At 38.2% G+C, this 18,242-nt stretch overlaps 1 protein-coding gene across 1 annotated transcript; it reads left to right on the forward strand.

The window, feature by feature from the left end:
- The first annotated feature begins 1,045 nt into the window (after positions 1-1,045).
- Positions 1,046-10,843, forward strand: LOC118822255 (cytochrome P450 2B2-like). Its single transcript, XM_036591200.1, has 9 exons — positions 1,046-1,270; positions 4,096-4,255; positions 4,447-4,599; positions 5,051-5,211; positions 5,467-5,640; positions 5,898-6,039; positions 6,263-6,450; positions 8,887-9,028; positions 10,368-10,843. The coding sequence occupies exons 1-9, from the start codon at positions 1,076-1,078 to the stop codon at positions 10,556-10,558; spliced, it is 1,506 nt and encodes a 501-aa protein (XP_036447093.1). The 5' UTR covers positions 1,046-1,075; the 3' UTR covers positions 10,559-10,843.
- The last annotated feature ends 7,399 nt before the right edge of the window (positions 10,844-18,242 follow it).

Genomic DNA, 18,242 nt, shown 5'->3' on the forward strand with positions numbered 1-18,242 from the left:
GTTGATCCAGTGTGAGTGATGTGTTAATGTAAGTTATTACATACTTTCTTTTACTGCTGAAAAAGACTAGAACAAAACTGCTGTTCCAGTGTGATTACAAATGTAATTACACTTATGGTATTACCCTTGTGTAATTACATGAGAGAGAATAGGCTGTTACAACTATCAAGATACACTTGTGTAATTACATGGGGCAAATTGAAGTTGATACACATGTGTAATTACACAACTTGTATTTCTGTAATCAATCTGTAATGATGATTAAATCACCTGTAGTTACACTGTTGTTGCATATGTTGTTTATATGTAACTATACAGTTATTAAAGACAATATAAAGTGGGACCAAGATGTATTTATTGCCATTTATACCGCGGAAGACAGAAAAGTCAGAAGACGTGTTTAGGTTTACTGGTCATTGTGGATATTAATAAAATGGCTATATTTGCACTGTAGATGTTGGGACCCCTGGTCCCTTTCACCATCTCAACAACTGAATTATAATCAACTTTGTAAATTTGGTGGAGTTAAGAACATTTTTTCTGGTTAAAGAACCTCCACACAATCTAGAGTTTCTACACCGATTAAACATTTTGCTTACATATCTTTAAAAATTATTTAGAAACCTTTATTTTCTCAATTTTTACTCCAACTTGCAATGAGACCGAATATCTGGATTGTCTGGGGAGACAACCAACATGATAACCACTGTTCTAGAGTGTAAGGGAACAGTTCACTCAGTTATCAGTCTCTGTTTGCAGACAAGTTGACGATGTTCCAACAGCTGCAAATGTTTTGTTTGTTCCTGAACATTGTGTGCCGTGCCTTATTATGCTGGAAGCTCTCTGACCTCCTATCAGGTAAGATTACAAGACATATTTTCTGGTATGAACTTCTCTCTAGTCACACCCATCGTGACGCAGTTATATGGAAAAGGTGAAAAAAATGTTTGATTGTTTGTTTGTTTCTCTCTCTCTCTCTCTCTCTCTCTCTCTCTCTCTCTCTCTCTCTCTCTCTCCCCGCACCACTTCTGGTATAAAGGTATGAGCAACTGTGCCGTCCTGCACTTCGCTCATTATGGAGTCTGTGCTGAAATATCTGGACTGGACGTCAGTGGGCTTGGCCCTGCTGGGTGGTCTGCTCTTTCTGCTTCTGCTGGAGATCTTCAGGTGGAATTCCTCCAGGAGCCGAAGCCCCCCTGGACCCAAACCACTGCCCTTCGTGGGTAACCTGCCCCAGTTTTCAAAAGATCGAATGGCCTTCATCAAATCGGTCAGTTTCCTTTTATTTGCAGTAGCATATTCACTTGAGTACATCATTTTTTTTTTTCTTTTTGAAACTCACTTTTAAGCTTAAAATACTGTAATTAAATATAGCCATGAAAATTTACTATGGGTCCTGTTGTAGTGTCTGCCAGATGTTAGTGCTGGGCTTTCTTAGTTTGCATTCTGCATTTTAACATGCAACCCATGCAATTTTACACTTACAATAAGGGTAATATTTGTATCTAGAATTCAGGTTGTGGAATGCAAAGTTCACCATAGTCTATGTAACCAATTGCTACCTTTCTTCCACTGCTTATCCTGATGTGCTCAAAGTGGCACGATAGACCTTTTACAAGACATTTAATAACTTCCACAAGGAGAAGTTATGTAGCCTTCTCTCCTCATCACTGAGACAGTGTCACGCATTCCTCTGGCTCAGACACAAATATGAAACCATGTGACTGAGGACTCCACCGAGCTCCAATCAGTGCTCACAGTAACCTAATGTCTGTCACCTGTGCTTCTGTTCATATGATTATGCGAGGTACTGCTTCTTCTTTTGAGAGCTACTGAGCGTTTTGTCTATTTGCCTTTTGTCTGTTTAAGATCTTGCCTGGAACTCTTGACTTTGCTTTTTGCTATTTGAATCTGTTTGCCTGGTTTTGTGATGATTGTTTTTCTTTTTTTGTTAGCCATTCTGGATTTGACCCTTGCCTCTTATATGACACTGAGTTTTGCCCAACCCTTTGATAATAATAACTCATTTTTCACGTTCTACCATAAGTGTCTGACTGGTTCGGTCACTTTACAGACAGTGAAGAGGACATGATAAGGGCTGCATCCAACTTTGTCTCTTCAGTTATCTGATTAGTTAAAAGCAAAGTTGTACTTGAAGCCAGGGGCATGTTAATGGCTGATGTCCAGGACTATTGCATGGTATTCTTCAGTTACATAGCACTGTTACAGATCTCTCTTGCCAGTGGTTTGTGCTCTGATTCAGGATCTCAACAGCTCTTTTAGCAGAGGCTGGCCCTGTCTAGAATGTGTAAAACCTAATTCATGGCTACAGGAGTAAGGTCTTTGAGCCATGTTCAACTCAGTAAGTCTCATATTAATGTGAAATGCTAAGAAAAGGTATCAGGTTCATACAAAGTTATATTATGTAGATCCAAGGATCTGGATTCTGCTGTAACACACCTAGTTTCCACAGACAGCATCCTACAGCTACCAACATCCAATCATCAAACAGCTGCCCACTGGACCCCATGGACCCCATCCAATACACATCACTCTAGACATGTGAAATCTTGCAGTCTACTGCTCCTAATCACTTCCAACACAGTTTCTTGTCTTGACTACCAGAGTAGTACCTGTTCTAAAGAAGACCACTCAAGACAGTTTTAACAACAGCAGCTATTGCTATCTTCATTTTTCACTCATAACCAGCACTAGGATCCCAGCATCTTCAAACTGGTGCAGTCTTCAGAAACCTCTCCTGTAGCAAAGGTGGAGAAGCTTCACACAGTCCTGATTCTTTTTGATCTCTGCAACATTTCACAGAGTCAGCCATAAGATTCTCCAGCCTGTTCTCAACAACACTGGAGTCACTACTTTTACACATTTAAACACTGCAAAAAATACTATCTTAATGAGTGAAAACTTCTTAAATGTAGTCAATAAACCTAATATTTCTCATTTTGAGACTGTTGTAGATTATTATTAGATTATTCCACCTGTTTCTGTACATTTTTACTTGTTTTAAGTTATTTTATTTAGTGAAGGTATCTTATTTTATTGTCAGATTAGTTTACTTGTTTTGTGAAATAATGAAGAGAATTTTTGCTTATTTCAAGAAGTAATGCTTAAAACAAGAAACATGATCTGCCAGTGGAAGAAGACACTTTTATGAGATAAAACTGCTTAAAAACAAGTAAAAAAATGTCTAGAACACTCTCATAATGAGAAATATTAGAGATATAGACTACATTTAAGATTGCATTAAATCATTAAAGCATTAATTGACCACCTATTTGAACTTCTTAAAATACATTGTACTGCAGTGGAAATACCTTATTTCTGTATTATGTATCTTTGTCTAGGTAACAGGTCTCATTCCAAGCAGTACCTTAGTTTAAAGGTGTTTTTGGACACCTATTTTTAGCATCTAAGGAAACATTCTGTGAGTGAAAAAAGTCAAGGCTTGACCTCTAAGCCAAAAATGGACTTGCCCCTCAATACCTGAGTTTAAAAGTCCAAACTTTCAAGTCAATCCACACCTTGTGCCCTTAGAGGTTCAGGCATGCTTTGGCTTGTTCCGCTGTACATAAAGATGCGTGGAGGACAAGATTTAAGACTCTTCCCTGTCCAGGCACCTAGTCCCTTGCCGTCTCCAAATGCTGAATGAGGACTTGTCTCTTTGTAGAGCATTCAAATGACCACCTATTTGAACTTCTCAAATTGTCTTGTATTGCAGTGGAAATGCCTTTTTTCTGTATTATGTATCTTTATCTAGGTAACAGCTCCCATTTTAAGCAGTATGTTTGTTCAATGGGGTTTTTGGACCCCTGTTTTTGCTATCCAAGGAAAGATTCTGTGAGGGAAAGGCAAAGCACTTCTGTAAGTTGTTAAAGATACCTGGGCCTGGTAAATGGCATCAATGAAAATGCTTAAATCAAAAATCATATTTATTAGAACAGAGAAAGCTGCTGAGCTGTAGAAAGACTAGAACTCACTGCAAGCACATCTGCAACCAAATGTGGAAACAGCTGCATCAGCACATAAACTTGTCTATTGCAAAGATGTAGGTAATTTAAACATTTTCCATCCCTTCAGTTGCCGAAATATGGTGAGATGTGCTCCATATACCTGGGCAGGAAGCCAATGATCATACTGAACAACATGCAGCTTGCAAAGGAAGCTTTTGTCCAGAATGGGACCGTGTTTTCCGGAAGGCCACTTCAGCCTTTAACAAAACGGATCAACAAAGGCTATGGTTAGTAGGGCATGACTCATGTTAATTTACTTGTCTGATTTTTTTTTTTACAGCCGCTTGTATTTTATTTTTTGAAAAAATAGAAAAATGTTAGTGTGCCATTCATTCTCCAGGGAAAGACACCTTCCTATACAATGTTTTTACACACTTCCCAGCATTTCTGTCTTTTTACTTCTCTCTGCCTTTTTTAGGTATTATTGCAGCCAATTATGGTCACTCTTGGAGACAGCAGCGCCGCTTTGCTCTGCACACACTGCGTGACTTTGGTCTGGGAAGGAAAACTTTGGAAGAGCGTGTGGCTGAGGAGGCACATTACCTCATCAAGGAGATACTCAAACAAGAAGGTAGGTGATGAAGAGCTGTATATGCCTTCTTAGTGTAGTTCTGTGGTCAGGTAATCTTTGTCTGATGTACAGTTACAATGGTAGGCAGCAGCACTAGAATTAATGCATTGTGTCTTTGAAATTAGTATTTATTTCATAGTCAATAGTTTAATTCAGAATAAATTACTGGCTAATGACAGTTTGAATGAATATTTGTTCAAATCACCATGGACAATTTAATGTTCAACAAGTTCAATTTTACCCATCAGACCACTACACTGTAGCTCGGTGAATCTCATTAATTTTTTAAAAGTACTACTGATAGTAAGGCAACAGGCACTTTATGGCTGATAGACACATACGTTTTTTGAGATATATGTGTGATATTTTACCAAAAAAAATTCATATTGTCATTGTTCTGTCTTTGTGCTTTTTCTCCTTCAAACACATTATTCTGCAATTCTTCTTGAAGGAAAACCTTTTCATCCCATCCACCAATTTATGAATGCAGTTTCCAACATAATCTGCTCCATCATCTTTGGAGACCGTTTCGATTATGACAACAAGCGCTTTGCTAAGCTGCTACAAATTCTAAATGAAATTATTCGGTTTGTCGGATCATCTGCGGCACAGGTAATTACTAGGAGCTTTTCAAGTGTTGTCATTCATTTTCACTGATCATGTAGAGTAAAAGCACCAAACAATATGATTTGTCTTCTAAATTAATTCCAGCTGTTTTTTTCTGGTTTCCTGGTATATATTTATAATGAAATTATACACTGACAAAAAATTACCGTCATGATGTGCTTGAAGTGCTTACATTTAAACAAATTGCTAAAATAAATTATGAATTGTAACTTGAAATTCTTGTTTCTTTTTTTTCTTCAGATCTTCAACTTGGCCCCCATTATAAAATACTTTCCAGGGCCGCATCAGAAGGTGCAGCGTAATGTCGAAGCCTTAAATAAATTTATCCTTGAAATTGTGGAGGAGCACAAGTTGACTCTAGAACCAGACAACCCCCGGGACTTCACTGATGCCTATCTGATTGAGATGGCCAAGGTGAGAGGTCAAACTTCAGGTACACAGCAGTGTAGAGAATGGAGGGACCCTACCTGCTGCACACTTTAACAGTTCTCCAGCACACCTATTTTAACTCATCCAATACTTATCTGTGCACTCAGAAGACTAGTGAGAATAATTTTCTACATCGATTATTTTCAAGTTGACAATTATCTTAAATCAGTTATTTGAGCAGCCTTCAGTATCCTTTGGTAGCATCTGTGTAACAGAATGTAAACATATCTTGTTTTGAGCAGCAAGAGTCAAAGGAGGACACCACATTCCATGTAGACAACATGATGTGGTCAATCCTTGACCTGTTCTTGGCTGGGACAGAAACTACAGCGAATACTCTCAGATGGGGCCTCATTTACATGATGGACCACCCCGATGTGCAAGGTACTATTGTTGGTGACCACTGAACTGATTCCATTTGTACACTAGGTGTGGTGTAAGGAATGGTATTTGTTTTGCTACTTTATATTTTCAACTGATGTTTTTCTATGGATAATTTGTTACCGACCCAAATTGAGCACTGTTCTGTTTTGTATGTATGTAACATCATCTCTTTTTTGTGTCCTCTGTGTTTTATCTCACGCTTGCACCTGGTTAACCACATCAGAGCGCTGTCATGAAGAGATCATTCGGGTACTGGGTTTTGACCGCTCTCCGTGCATGGATGACCGCCCACAGCTCCCGTACACTTGTGCCACTGTTTATGAGATCCAGCGCTATGCTAGCATCGTTCCTCTTGGCCTGATTCACAAAAACACACAACCAGCACTGCTACGAGGATACCACCTGCCCGAGGTGAGGAAGGGATAGCACTGTAGACTGAATACATGACAGGCTGAATGGATAGACATTTGAATGTATAAAATGCTGAATGTATGGATCTCTTTATGGATGGGAGGATGAATCAATGGAAGTATGAATTAATGGAGTTATGGCATATCTGATGTTTGAGGAAAAGACCATGCCTGAAACTTCTCAATTCCAGCTTCCTATAAATACAGTGTGGCCACACATATTCCATCAAGAAGTATGGCTCCTCTGAACCATCCATTAATAGCCTGGTGCCAAATTTAGACTTCTCTCTCCACTACGCTACCTGGCTGAAGCCCTGTGTTGGATCCTGCTGAACATTTGCAGACTGACCCTACATGCTCCACCCCCTTGATGATTTCCTCATAATATGCTCCTCTTCTGTTACTTCACTCCACCGCCTCCTTCCCTGACACCTCTTGGTGCTCCACTTCTGGCTCATCCTCCTCCAGCAATGGAACAGTATTACTTTTTTCCAAGAAGAAGCCATCTCTGTTCCTGAAGATTTGCAACTGTACACCAACGCAGCTCCCTCGATTGGCTTCAGTGGCTTTTACAGCAGCCATTGGTTCACTTCTGTATGGCCTCTCAGAGTTCACTTTTGCTTTCACTGAAGTCTTGCATTTCCTCTGCCTTGTGGGAACTCTACCCTGTTGTCATATCTGCACTCCTTTGGGGAAATGAATGGATAGAACAAGTAATCCTCATCCATTTTCAGGAATTCAAGGCCTTGGCACCTCATGCAGAGCCTTATCCTACCCAAATCAAGTTAAGTCAAGTCAAATTTATTTGTATAGCGCTTTTTACAACTGATGTCACAAAGCAGCTTCACAGAAATCCATTAAGGACAACATTTTTAACATGAAATGTAAATCCTCCAGGTGAGCAAGCCAGTGGCGACAGTGGCAAAGAAAAACTCCCTCAGAGCTGGGGAAGAAAACCTTGGGAGGAACCAAGGCTCACAAGGGGGGACCCATCCTCCTCTGGTCAAACTACCTACAAATTAATTATACTACTATTATTAATAGTAGTAGTAGTAGTAATAGTTAGGAGTCCACTTCAGTGTAGGGTGGGCAGCTAGTCCAAGGCAAGTGGCGGTAGCTGGGCAAGTGGCGGTGACTGGGGTGTGGGCAACTGGTCTGAAGCGGGTAGCAGTAAAGCTCGACAGACAATCATCCATCAATGTCCGGCCGGATAGGTGGGCAGTCGTTTACTTGGAAAAAGGTAGGGAGATGGAGTTAGTTTTGTTCTGTATGGGTGTTTGTATAGTAATATGTAAAACATTTCCAGAGTGTGGCTAATGACTCCGGCAGATCTGACTATAACATCTTAACTAAAAGGAGAGAACCAAAAGGAGAGAACCAAAAAGAGAGAACCAAAAGGACACACAGATACGGGAGCACCCTGAAACCCCGACTCCATCCTCCAACTGACCAGCAATTCTTTCAGCTCCTCCTTTAAGCCCAAGAAGTCTTAAACGCAGTCGCCCCTTGTATCCTGTCAACTTGTTGGTTGGGGTGGAAATCTTTCCAGCACTTTCATGCACTCTACAGCATCCTGTTCCCTTCAGACAATCTTTCACACCACATCTAACCACCCTCACATCTCGCTTTTACTAAAAGGAATCCAAAGAAATGACCCTCACCTTCCACCTCGCCAGCTGCCCTTAACCACTGACACCCTGCACTATTGCATCCAGACACTTTGTGCTGGACTCTTTCCCAAGGTGATATCCGCCACTCTAGAAGTCCTTTTTCTCCTCGCTTTCTTCGGTTTCCTGAGATGTTCAGAATGTACAGATCAAACAGAAACCTTCAACCCTGCCTTACATTCCTGCCTATCAGACCTAACTATGTTAAACACCCAACAATCAGACCCACTCTTCATCAGAGAAACTGGCTCCATTGTCTCCCATCGCTGGTTCCACAAATGCTTACGCCTAGTCTTCTCACTTACCGGTTACCCTCTACAATGATTTTCTGCTCATTCCTTTAGAATCAGAGCAGCTTCTTCAGCAAAACAGAAGTATGACTGGATGTGTAACCACAGAAACAGGGTTACCTGAACAGGTTTTGGCAAATGTCACAAAGTTTAAGTAAATTAAACTATAAAAAATGAACATATTTGTGACTTAAAAACAAGGTGAAGCTTTCAAATGCAAAATAGAATTTAAAACCCATGTAGCGAACAAATACTTAAGTTTTCAAATTATTTAAGTTAAACTTCAAATAAACTACATTGCACAACTTTTATCATGTGGTATATTTCACAAATTGTATAGCAGTTTATATTTATTTGTAGCTCTCTTTTCTTTTTATGATTAAATATACAAAAATGAAAACTGGGAGTAAATCTCCACTGTTCAAGACATTTAATCGATATTAACCTATGTGGTTTTTTTATTTCCACTTCTCATGGCAGGGATATGAGATGATGGTCAACTTAATGGCCATCATGACTGACAAAGAGCACTGGAAGTATCCAGACACGTTCAACCCAGAGAACTTTCTGGATGAAAAAGGACAGTTTTGCAAAAACGACGCCTTTCTGCCGTTCTCTCTGGGTGAGTCTGCTGATGATGTTTACCTGAGGGTCCGTGTGCAACAGAGCTAGCTCAAAAATTGATTATGGAGTAGGATTTGTTTTCAATCTGGGAGTTGTGATGCAGACTATCCAATACCAAAGAAAAAGATCAGCAGTTTGATTCTAGAAATTCTGGAGTCGACTCTAATTCTGACTACCAGTGAAGAGAAATGATGGAATCAATTTTGAGAGTTGATTCCACACAAAAACCTTGGTGAGTTTTGGTTCCAAAAATAGGTAATTGAATGGGAAGGTTCTGGAGGGACTAATGTGGCAATCTACTTACATGAGCTCTATTTAGCACAATTACTGTAAAAGCTTTGGAAAGGCTCAGGATTCAACAGAAGCCAATATATGACCAGGAAAACAGTGACGCCTTGATTACATCCAGCAAATCTGAATAATTTTACTGGTTGGTCTCATGTTATGTTAAGTATAGAGTTACAGGTTAACAATACATGCAACCACAATGTAATTACTGCTGATGTATTCACTGTTACAGATGGATAACAGTGTTGTGTTTACAGTGTTGAATTTACAGGTTTTAAGAGTGAAAAACCTTTACATCTACATTTCACATTGCAGGACACTTCATGATGTGTCAATCAGCCCCAGAGTCCTAGAACCAGACAAAATTTGAACAATCCAGTGGATGAACATTCTTGTGTTCATATGTGTGGGTATATACAGTAGTCCCAAGAAGTATTTGGACATTTTCTTATTTGGAATACGTTTATTGTTTTAGAAAGCAACATGTCAAGCCAAATGGCAGTTCTTTTAAAAACAACATTCCAAGACCTTTCAAAAGGCAAATGATTCAGATCATTACTTTCCAGATCGCCAGAACCTTTGGCAGCAGAAAACTGAAACTGAGCTGTGCTTTTCATCTCAGAAGTTCCAGTTCTTATTTTATTATGTCACCAATAAGCTAACCAGAGGGTAAGGTAGAATGGTATGTTGGTGTGTGAATTAGTGCCATTGGTTCCTATTCAGGTCAATGCTTCCTTTTGAATGTTCATTGGAAACAAAATTTGGAATTTTGGAATTCTTCTCCAGACTTTCTCTACACAAAGAGTCTGCCATCATTTGATGTTGTGCTAAAACTCTCTTTCTCTGAAACAAATATCATTCTGTTAAACATTTGTAAAGAAACCTAGAGAACTGCATTAAATATAACCAACGGTTAAAGTGTCCAAACAATTTTTGGGGCCACTGTATATGTCAGCCCACAGTAACTGGCTCAAAACATTACTGGTCCACCAGAAAGTCTGCCAATCTGGCATTATGATGATTTGTGTGTGTGTGTGTGTGTCCTGCAGGTCCGAGGGTGTGTCTGGGTGAGTCTCTAGCAAAGATGGAGCTCTTCATCTTCTTCACCTCTCTGCTCCAGCGGCTGAAGTTCTCGTGGCCTGCTGGAGCTTCACGCCCAAACATGGACGGCATTCTGAGCGTGGTTCGTTCTCCATACCCCTTCCATACAATCTGCTGCAGCAGAGAGACCACCCACTGAATCAAGTTTGCCCTTTACATGTGAAAGGTCAACATCACCCCAGGAGAACTCTCTCTTCTTTAACACATCTAGTCAATCTCAATAAGAACACATTATCAAGCTCTTTCTTCACACTACAACAAATCAGGGATAAATTCCAGCAGAATATTACACACAATAGTTATTTTTTATTCACATTTCCTAACAGGGGATTTAAAATGAAAAAAGGCCAATACTGTACTTACACTGAGGTCTAAATGTCTGAGACCACATTCAAAATCAGGTAATTTTTTATATAAGTTTGGAAATGAACTACAAACATTTTTGGATTTTGAGTTTAAGTTTATTTATTTTTTTATAGAACAAAGAAATGTTGTACAAGAAAATATATATATATATATATATATATATATATATATATACATATATATACCTTATAGACCCCAATAATCAGTTAGGTACAATATTGATATGTAATATGCAAATAAATGAGCTCTGTAAAATGTTTTATTGATTGCAGTTACTGTTTAATAAATGAGTAAATTTTGCTATTTTTATGATTAAAAATAAATATTTTATTCATGGGTTATTGGATTCTGGCTCCTTAAGGCTTAGTAAAGGCAATATAACGGGCATCTAAAATGATTTGCAAAAGCTTAAAATATTGTACACAAATAAAATGCTTTGAAAAAATGTTTTATTCAAATTATTTATTGCTTAATAAAGTGGTAATAAGCAGCCAGTTAATTAGCAGCTACTGGCTTTATAAGGCTTAAAAAGTTACTGAAACCACAGCATTAATAAATCTATGTTATCAGGTCTCTCAGTGAGAGTTCTGGGCTTCAGTACAAAGATTATGATATTACAGGTCATATGATTGTGTGTGTGTGTGTGTGTGTGTGTTTGTATGTGTGTGTAAAATTTAATTAGTTGCAGGGTGTTTTGTGTGTACCGGTGGTGTGTGTGATAAGGGGGTAGTATAGTGTGCGAAAGGTATTTACACTCAAATTTGATTCTACTAGATCAAAATGCTATGTATAATGTATCTGTCTGTCTGTTTTGTAAGGAAAATGGCAGCGTGGTAGCACACACAGCAGCCTCTCTAGGTCTGACAAATGGTGCTATTTTGGTGTTATTTTTGTGTTATTAGTTTAGGTCTTTCTGACAGTACATGGAAACCACCATGACTTATGTTAACTACCACCGGACCCTGCTACAGATCAGAAAACATCCAGAAACCAACCTTGAAGACGATCTGCTGCAGAAGATGCTAGGCTAGCTGCTAATATGTCATAGTATGTTGCAGCCTGCTTTGCACAACTCCACATATTCTCAGTACTGTCTAATGTCTGTGTTCTGTTTTGTATTTATTGCAAGTCTTTTGTATTTACTGCACTGTATTGTCTGCACTGTGTATATTGTATTGTTTTTGCTGGATTATTTAGATTATTTATTAATAGAATAAATCTGTGGGGGTCCATGGATTTATTTCCACACCGGAAGGCGTCCCTGGATGCATAAACTTTGAGAACTTAATACATTAGCTTAACCTCACCTGGATTCAAGTCAGTGGATCATTTCCACAGTCCTCCACTGGAGGGTGCAGTTCTGCTTTCAGTCTGATTCAGAAGCAGATTAAACTGCAGCAGCCTAAGATTTGAGTATGTAAATCCAGGTGAACAGAAATAAGCATTAGAGCTTCATATAATTAAGATACATAAAACTGGGCTGAGATCAGTTAAAGGTACCTGCTAGCAGTTTGTTTATAACTCTGTGTTTAGCATTTACATCTCATAATTTTGTATTTAGGAGGACCTAAACCATTTTTTTCTATTAATTAATGGTAATAAAATTGGCTAATAAGTAATAATATATTGTTAGATGGTGTTTGTAAGTTTTAAGCATTGAACTCAAACCAGATTTGCCTGCAGAGTTTATCTTCACAGCTTTGTGGTGTTTTTAGGTTTTTGACAATGAAGACTAATTTACAAAAACCACTGGTTTTAAGTCCATCTGTAAACACTCAATATTGAGACTGACTGAAGCTGATTCTTATTTATGTAAAGTTTTTTTTTTTTGTTTGGTCACTTTCAGCTCTCTTCTGCCCCATCTCTGGACCACATGTTAAAAGTTTTAGGATTATTTTTGAAGTTTGAAAAGCAAATAAATGCAATTAATGACAGCAGCTTAGAACATGTGCCAAAACTGAATCATTTTTCACACTCAACAAGATTAAAAAAGGATTACACCCAACCCGTATTATTTTGTTGTATTTTGCAGTGTTTAGCAGTTTTCCAATTGCCCCTAGGTGTGAATGTGAAAAGATTACCACATAGGTAACTGTTAGGAAACTGAAACCGATCAGGCACAGACAAGGTGATAGTCTACTTCGAGGTTTAGGAGAGTCTCAAGGAGGGTAGTCGTAACAGTTCAAAGTCAAACCCAGAGAGCATAATAACCACAACCAAAGGGACATCAGGAGAGTGAAACCAGATACGAGTCCAAGTTCAAAAACCAGGAGATCAGGAAAATCACAGCAAACAAACCGATAAGGGCAAACATGAAAAAAAGGTTAATAAAGACAGACGACTCAGTATACAACAAGGAAGACTGGCAATATTTTGCATTGTGCTAGTCTAAAGCTTGGACTTAAAATGTGGACTAGCTAATGACTAGATGACAAAATAAAGGTGTGTGAGTTCAGAATTCTCGTGAGGAGGAGTGTAGGAATGAACGTTCATTGGTGGATGGTGAAGTGAGGGACGTCACATGATCGTCTAGTGGCTCATGGGAGTTGAGGTCCTCTACATAGTCCATGGACTCAAATGATCCCACATGAGAAAGCTCACAGGCAAAGGAGGCGTCCACAATGGGAGGTGTGACAGTAACATAGTATAAGATGTGTTTGGCACAAGATCGAAAAATGTTGTAGCCATTACCAAACCAACAAAACTGCAATCTTAGAATTCTTAGAGGCTTCTTGAGTACAAGACTCTTTAGTCTGTAGGGCTTAACCAAACTAACTGGTTAAGGATTGTCCAAGACAATTATTATAATTGGGTGAAAGGTGACAATTCAGACATCTTCGAGGCCTGACTGAGAGCAACTCTTGCTGACATCATTGAGAGGAACACTGAGTTTGTTGACGGAATCTTGTCAATGACACTGCGTTCAGTTTTGCTTCTGAGCACATCTAAGTCAGCATTATAACACTTAATTTTTAACAGTAAATCAGCAACTGTGTATGTAGATTGTCTGTTCTACATATAACTTGCATGAAGGTATAACTGTGTTGACCAAGTCTGTATTAGACAGAGAAAACACGTGTCGGTGCTCTCACCCCCCCCACCACCTCTCTCTCTCTCTCTCTCTCTCTCTCTCTCTCTCTCTCTCTCTCTCTCTCTTTCTTCTGTTAGAGTTTAATCTGCTAAATTTCATTTAAGCTTTTACCTTAGTTAAGCCTTTGTGTGTGAGGTTAGGTAACTCAATAACCTGATTATTTTTCTTAATTTTTATCCATTCTATTAATTATCTTTCCTTTTTATGTTCCTGTAAACCTGAAAACCATTTTTCCTATTACATTTTATAATCTGTTAATATCCAATGTGTGGATTTCTCTTTGTAGTTTTGGGGGTTTATTGCATCTGAAAAATGTACTGCTATGTAATGTTTTAGCGCTGTGTTATATGTCATATCTGTCACACCTGTCATTTGTCATACATAGGCTGGGCCTAATCATGGTATCATCCCAGCTATAAAACTTTGTCGGTCCATTATTTTACAGGCTGGCTAGGTGTTTGGGACTGGCACAGGGATTTGGATTTTTCATATCACATAAATTATGAATGGATGATCGCATACATTTCTAAATTTTAATCTTAGTTATGCCGTGGTGAAGTACCCAGCACCAGTCTGAATGACTTTTACATCCCAAAGAATGAATTATGAGGAAAATTGTTGGAATTCTCATTTAACTGAGAGCGGGTATCCACCCTCAAGGAGTGTATATATATTTTAAAAAAAAACAAAGGTACGAAGGGAATGCTTTGAAGCGATGTCAAGACTTGATAAAGAACCTTGCAGTGGATGAAATGAGATATGCAAAGGAACAACATTTTTTTCAAGTTGAAAGAATCTCCACACAGTACAAATGTTCTGCACCAACTCAAGATTTTGCCTATTTAGGAACCTTTATTTTCTAGATCAGTGTTTCTCAAACCTGTCCACATTTGCACTCCAACTTGTACAGGGATGAATCTAAAATTTAGACCATCTGGGGATGCCCTGAGAACCACTTTGAGAACCACTGTTCTAGAGTGTAAGGGAACAGTAATACATGTCAGTTTCTGTATGCAGAGAAGTTCACAATGGCTTACAGCAGCTGTAAATGTTTTCTTTAATCCTGAACTTTGTCTGAGGTGCTTTACCAAACGAAGTTATTAGACCTCATTAATGGTAAGATGTTAACCTATCCCTAGCAACATTGTAACGCAGTGGCATGAAAGGCATTGCACTCAGAGGCATTAGGTATCCTGCATCTTATCTGTTTTGGTGTGCTCAACATGGGCCTAGATCTAGATCTACAGACCTCTATGAAGGGAGGCAATGTACCCTTCTTTCCATATCACTGTGATAGTGAAGAGAACATGATGAGGGCTGCGTCTAATCTTGACTCTTCATTGTACGCTACATTGTACCTAAAGCTGGGGGTATGTTTTTGGCTCATGTAAACAACCTTTACAACCTATCTTCTCCCAACCCCAATGCTTTGAGCTCACAGTCTACTTTTTTTTTCAAGACAAAGAGCACTGGAAGTATCCAGACACGTTCAACCTGGACAACTTTCTGGATGAGAAAGGACAGTTCTGCAAAAATGACTCCTTTGTACCGTTCTCTCTGGGTGAGTTTGCTGATGGTGTTTACCTGAGGGTCCACCTGTAACAGAGCTACATGAAAATATATTAAGATTTATATGAGCATCAGCACTGGAAAACAGTCAGAGTAGGACTCGTTGTCTGACTATGAATTATGTGATGCAGACAATCCAACACCAAAAACCATTTAATTTGCAGAGCTGTTTGATTCCAGAAATTCTGAAGTTGGATCTAATTCTCATTTCAACTGAAGGGAAATGATGAAATCAATTTTAAGTTCCACACAAAATATTCTTGAGTTTTGGTTAGTAATTAAATGTAAAGGCGTTAAGTGTGAAAACACACCAGAGTTGAAGTCTTGCACAATCTCTGTTTAGCACAACTACCCATTTTTTATTTAATGCCAACAATAAGTTCCAAAAAAGTTGGGACGGGGGCCTGTTTACCACTGTGTTTCATCACCTCTTCTTTTAACAACACTCTATAAGCATTTGGGAACTGAGGAGACACTGCTGTAGTTTCGAAAGTGAAATGTTTTTCCATTTTCTGTTTAACATAGGGTTTCAGCTGCTCAACAGTTCGGGAGGCTCATTTGCTGTATTTTTCATTTCATAATGCGCCAAATGTTTTCAGTGGTGACTGCAGGCAAGCCGGTTTAGCACCTGGACTCTTTTAATATGCTGTTATAATACATGCAGAATGAGGTTTGACATTGTCTTGCTGAAATAATCAAGGCCTTCCCTGAAAAAGACGTCGTCTGGATGGCAGCATATGTTGCCAAAACATGTATATATTGTTCAGCATTAATAGTGCCTTCACAGATGTGCACTTCACCCATGCCATGTGCCCTAATGCACCCCTATACCATCATGAATACTGACTATAGAACTGTGTACTGATAACAAGCTGAGTGGTCTTTAGCCCGGAGGACACAGCGTCCATGATTTCCAAAAAGAATTTCAAATGTTGATTTGTCGGACCACAAGACACATTTCCACTCGCCCCCCAGTCCATTTTAAATGAGCTTGGGCCCAGAAAAGGTGGCAGCATTTCTGGATCCTGTTTATATATGATTTTGTTTTTGCATTGTAGTTTTAACTTGCATTTGTGGATGCAGTGCGGAACTGTTTTCACAGACATTGTTTTTAAGAAATGTTTCTCAGCCCATGCAATAATTTCCACTATAGAATCATGTCTGTTTTTAATGCAGTGCCACCTGAGGGCCCAAACATCTTGGCCAGCAAATACTGGTTTTTGGCCTTGTCCCTTGCATACAGAGATTTCTCTTAATGATATTATGTACCATAGATGATGAAAAGCAAAAGTTTTTTGCTCTTTTATGTTAAGAAGTGTTATTCTTGAACTGTTGCACTCTTTGATCGTGTAGTCTTTCACAGATGGTGAACCCCTCCTCATATTTACTTCTGAAAGTCTCAGACGCTCTGAGATGCTCTTTTTATACACAGTCATGTTTCTGACCTGTTGCGAAATAACCACCAGGTGTTTTTTAGTATTACACAACTGTACCAGCCTTTTTCTTTCCCCATCCCAACTTTTTTGGAATGTGTTGTTGGCATCAAATTCAAAATAAGCAAGTATTTTTTCACAATTAAAATTTCTCAGTTTCAGCAATTAAAATGCTTTTTACTTTTTATTTATTTATTTTTTTTTACTATTTTCAATTAAATATATGGGTTAAATGATTTGCACATCATTGTATTTTGTTTTTATTTACATTTTGCACAGCGTCCCTACTTTTTGGGAAATGGGATTGTAAATTAAGTATCTAGAATGCTTCTAAAGTATAGTTTCCAAGCAAAGTGTTTCCAGTTGTTTTTTCTACAATGCTGAATGTACAAATTTTGTGAAAAACATTGCTTTGAAGTTATAAACACCAGCTAACTAAGTCTGTATTTCACACTGTAGATCACTGCATGCTGTGTCAACCAGCCCCAGAGTCAGAGAGCCAGATCAATCAATCTCAATAAGAGCATGTTATCAACCTCTTTTTTTAAACCAAGACCAACCAGTGGTAAACATACAATACATGACATTCCACAATAATGCTACAATAGTTTTAGCAACACAATAGTTATTTTTTAATCATAAAAGCCTAAAAGTCCCAGACCACATTCAAAACCTGAGATTTTCTTCCATTAAACTGGCAAATAAAGTACCGAACATTTTATAATTTTGATTTGAAACAAAAAACAAAAATTGTGACAAGTAAAATAAATAAATATTCAAGATTATGTCTTTAGAATTTGTTGTTTATTAATTTGGACACAAGATTTGATGTGAAATAGACAAATGAAAATGCTTTGGAAAATGTTTATTCACCTTTATTACAGCTTTGTAAAGTAATTTTACTAGTAATGATTAATTAGTAATTATTAGCCAGTTAATTAGCAGTTATTTAATTGATAGGTTACTTGCTATTGGCTTCATAAGCCTTAACCTCATAAAATCCCAGGCTTATTACATACTAAGTCTTATTAATCAGTATTAAAGTAGTAATAAGCAGCCAGTTAATTAGACGTTACTGACCAGATAAAGCTTAAAAAAGAACATTATAACATTGAAGTGTTACTAAAACTGCAGCTTTATTAAATTAACTTGAAACATTATGACAATAGTTTTTCTATCTATCTATCTATCTATCTATCTATCTAGATGATACAGTCTTGTAAGGAAAGTGCACAGTAGTGCAGATATAGCTTAATAGTTGTAATAACATATTTTCTCCTATGTAATTACACATGTGTAACAGGGTGAATTGCTGTTTTTCACAACCATATTACTACAGTTAGCTAAATGCTAGTAAAGTTGGT

This window comes from Colossoma macropomum, unplaced genomic scaffold (genome assembly GCF_904425465.1).
Source record: "Colossoma macropomum unplaced genomic scaffold, Colossoma_macropomum, whole genome shotgun sequence".
Classification (NCBI taxonomy): domain Eukaryota; kingdom Metazoa; phylum Chordata; class Actinopteri; order Characiformes; family Serrasalmidae; genus Colossoma; species Colossoma macropomum.

What these genes read in the sequence shown, in the direction of transcription:
- LOC118822255 (XM_036591200.1), top strand. Translation starts at nt 1,076, where the DNA reads ATGGAGTCTGTGCTGAAATATCTGGACTGGACGTCAGTGGGCTTGGCC. An exon ending in ACGGATCAACAAAGGCTATG is followed by an intron (nt 4,256 to 4,446) that starts GTTAGTAGGGCA and finishes TGCCTTTTTTAG; the next exon opens with GTATTATTGCAGCCAATTAT. An exon ending in ATCTGATTGAGATGGCCAAG is followed by an intron (nt 5,641 to 5,897) that starts GTGAGAGGTCAA and finishes TGTTTTGAGCAG; the next exon opens with CAAGAGTCAAAGGAGGACAC.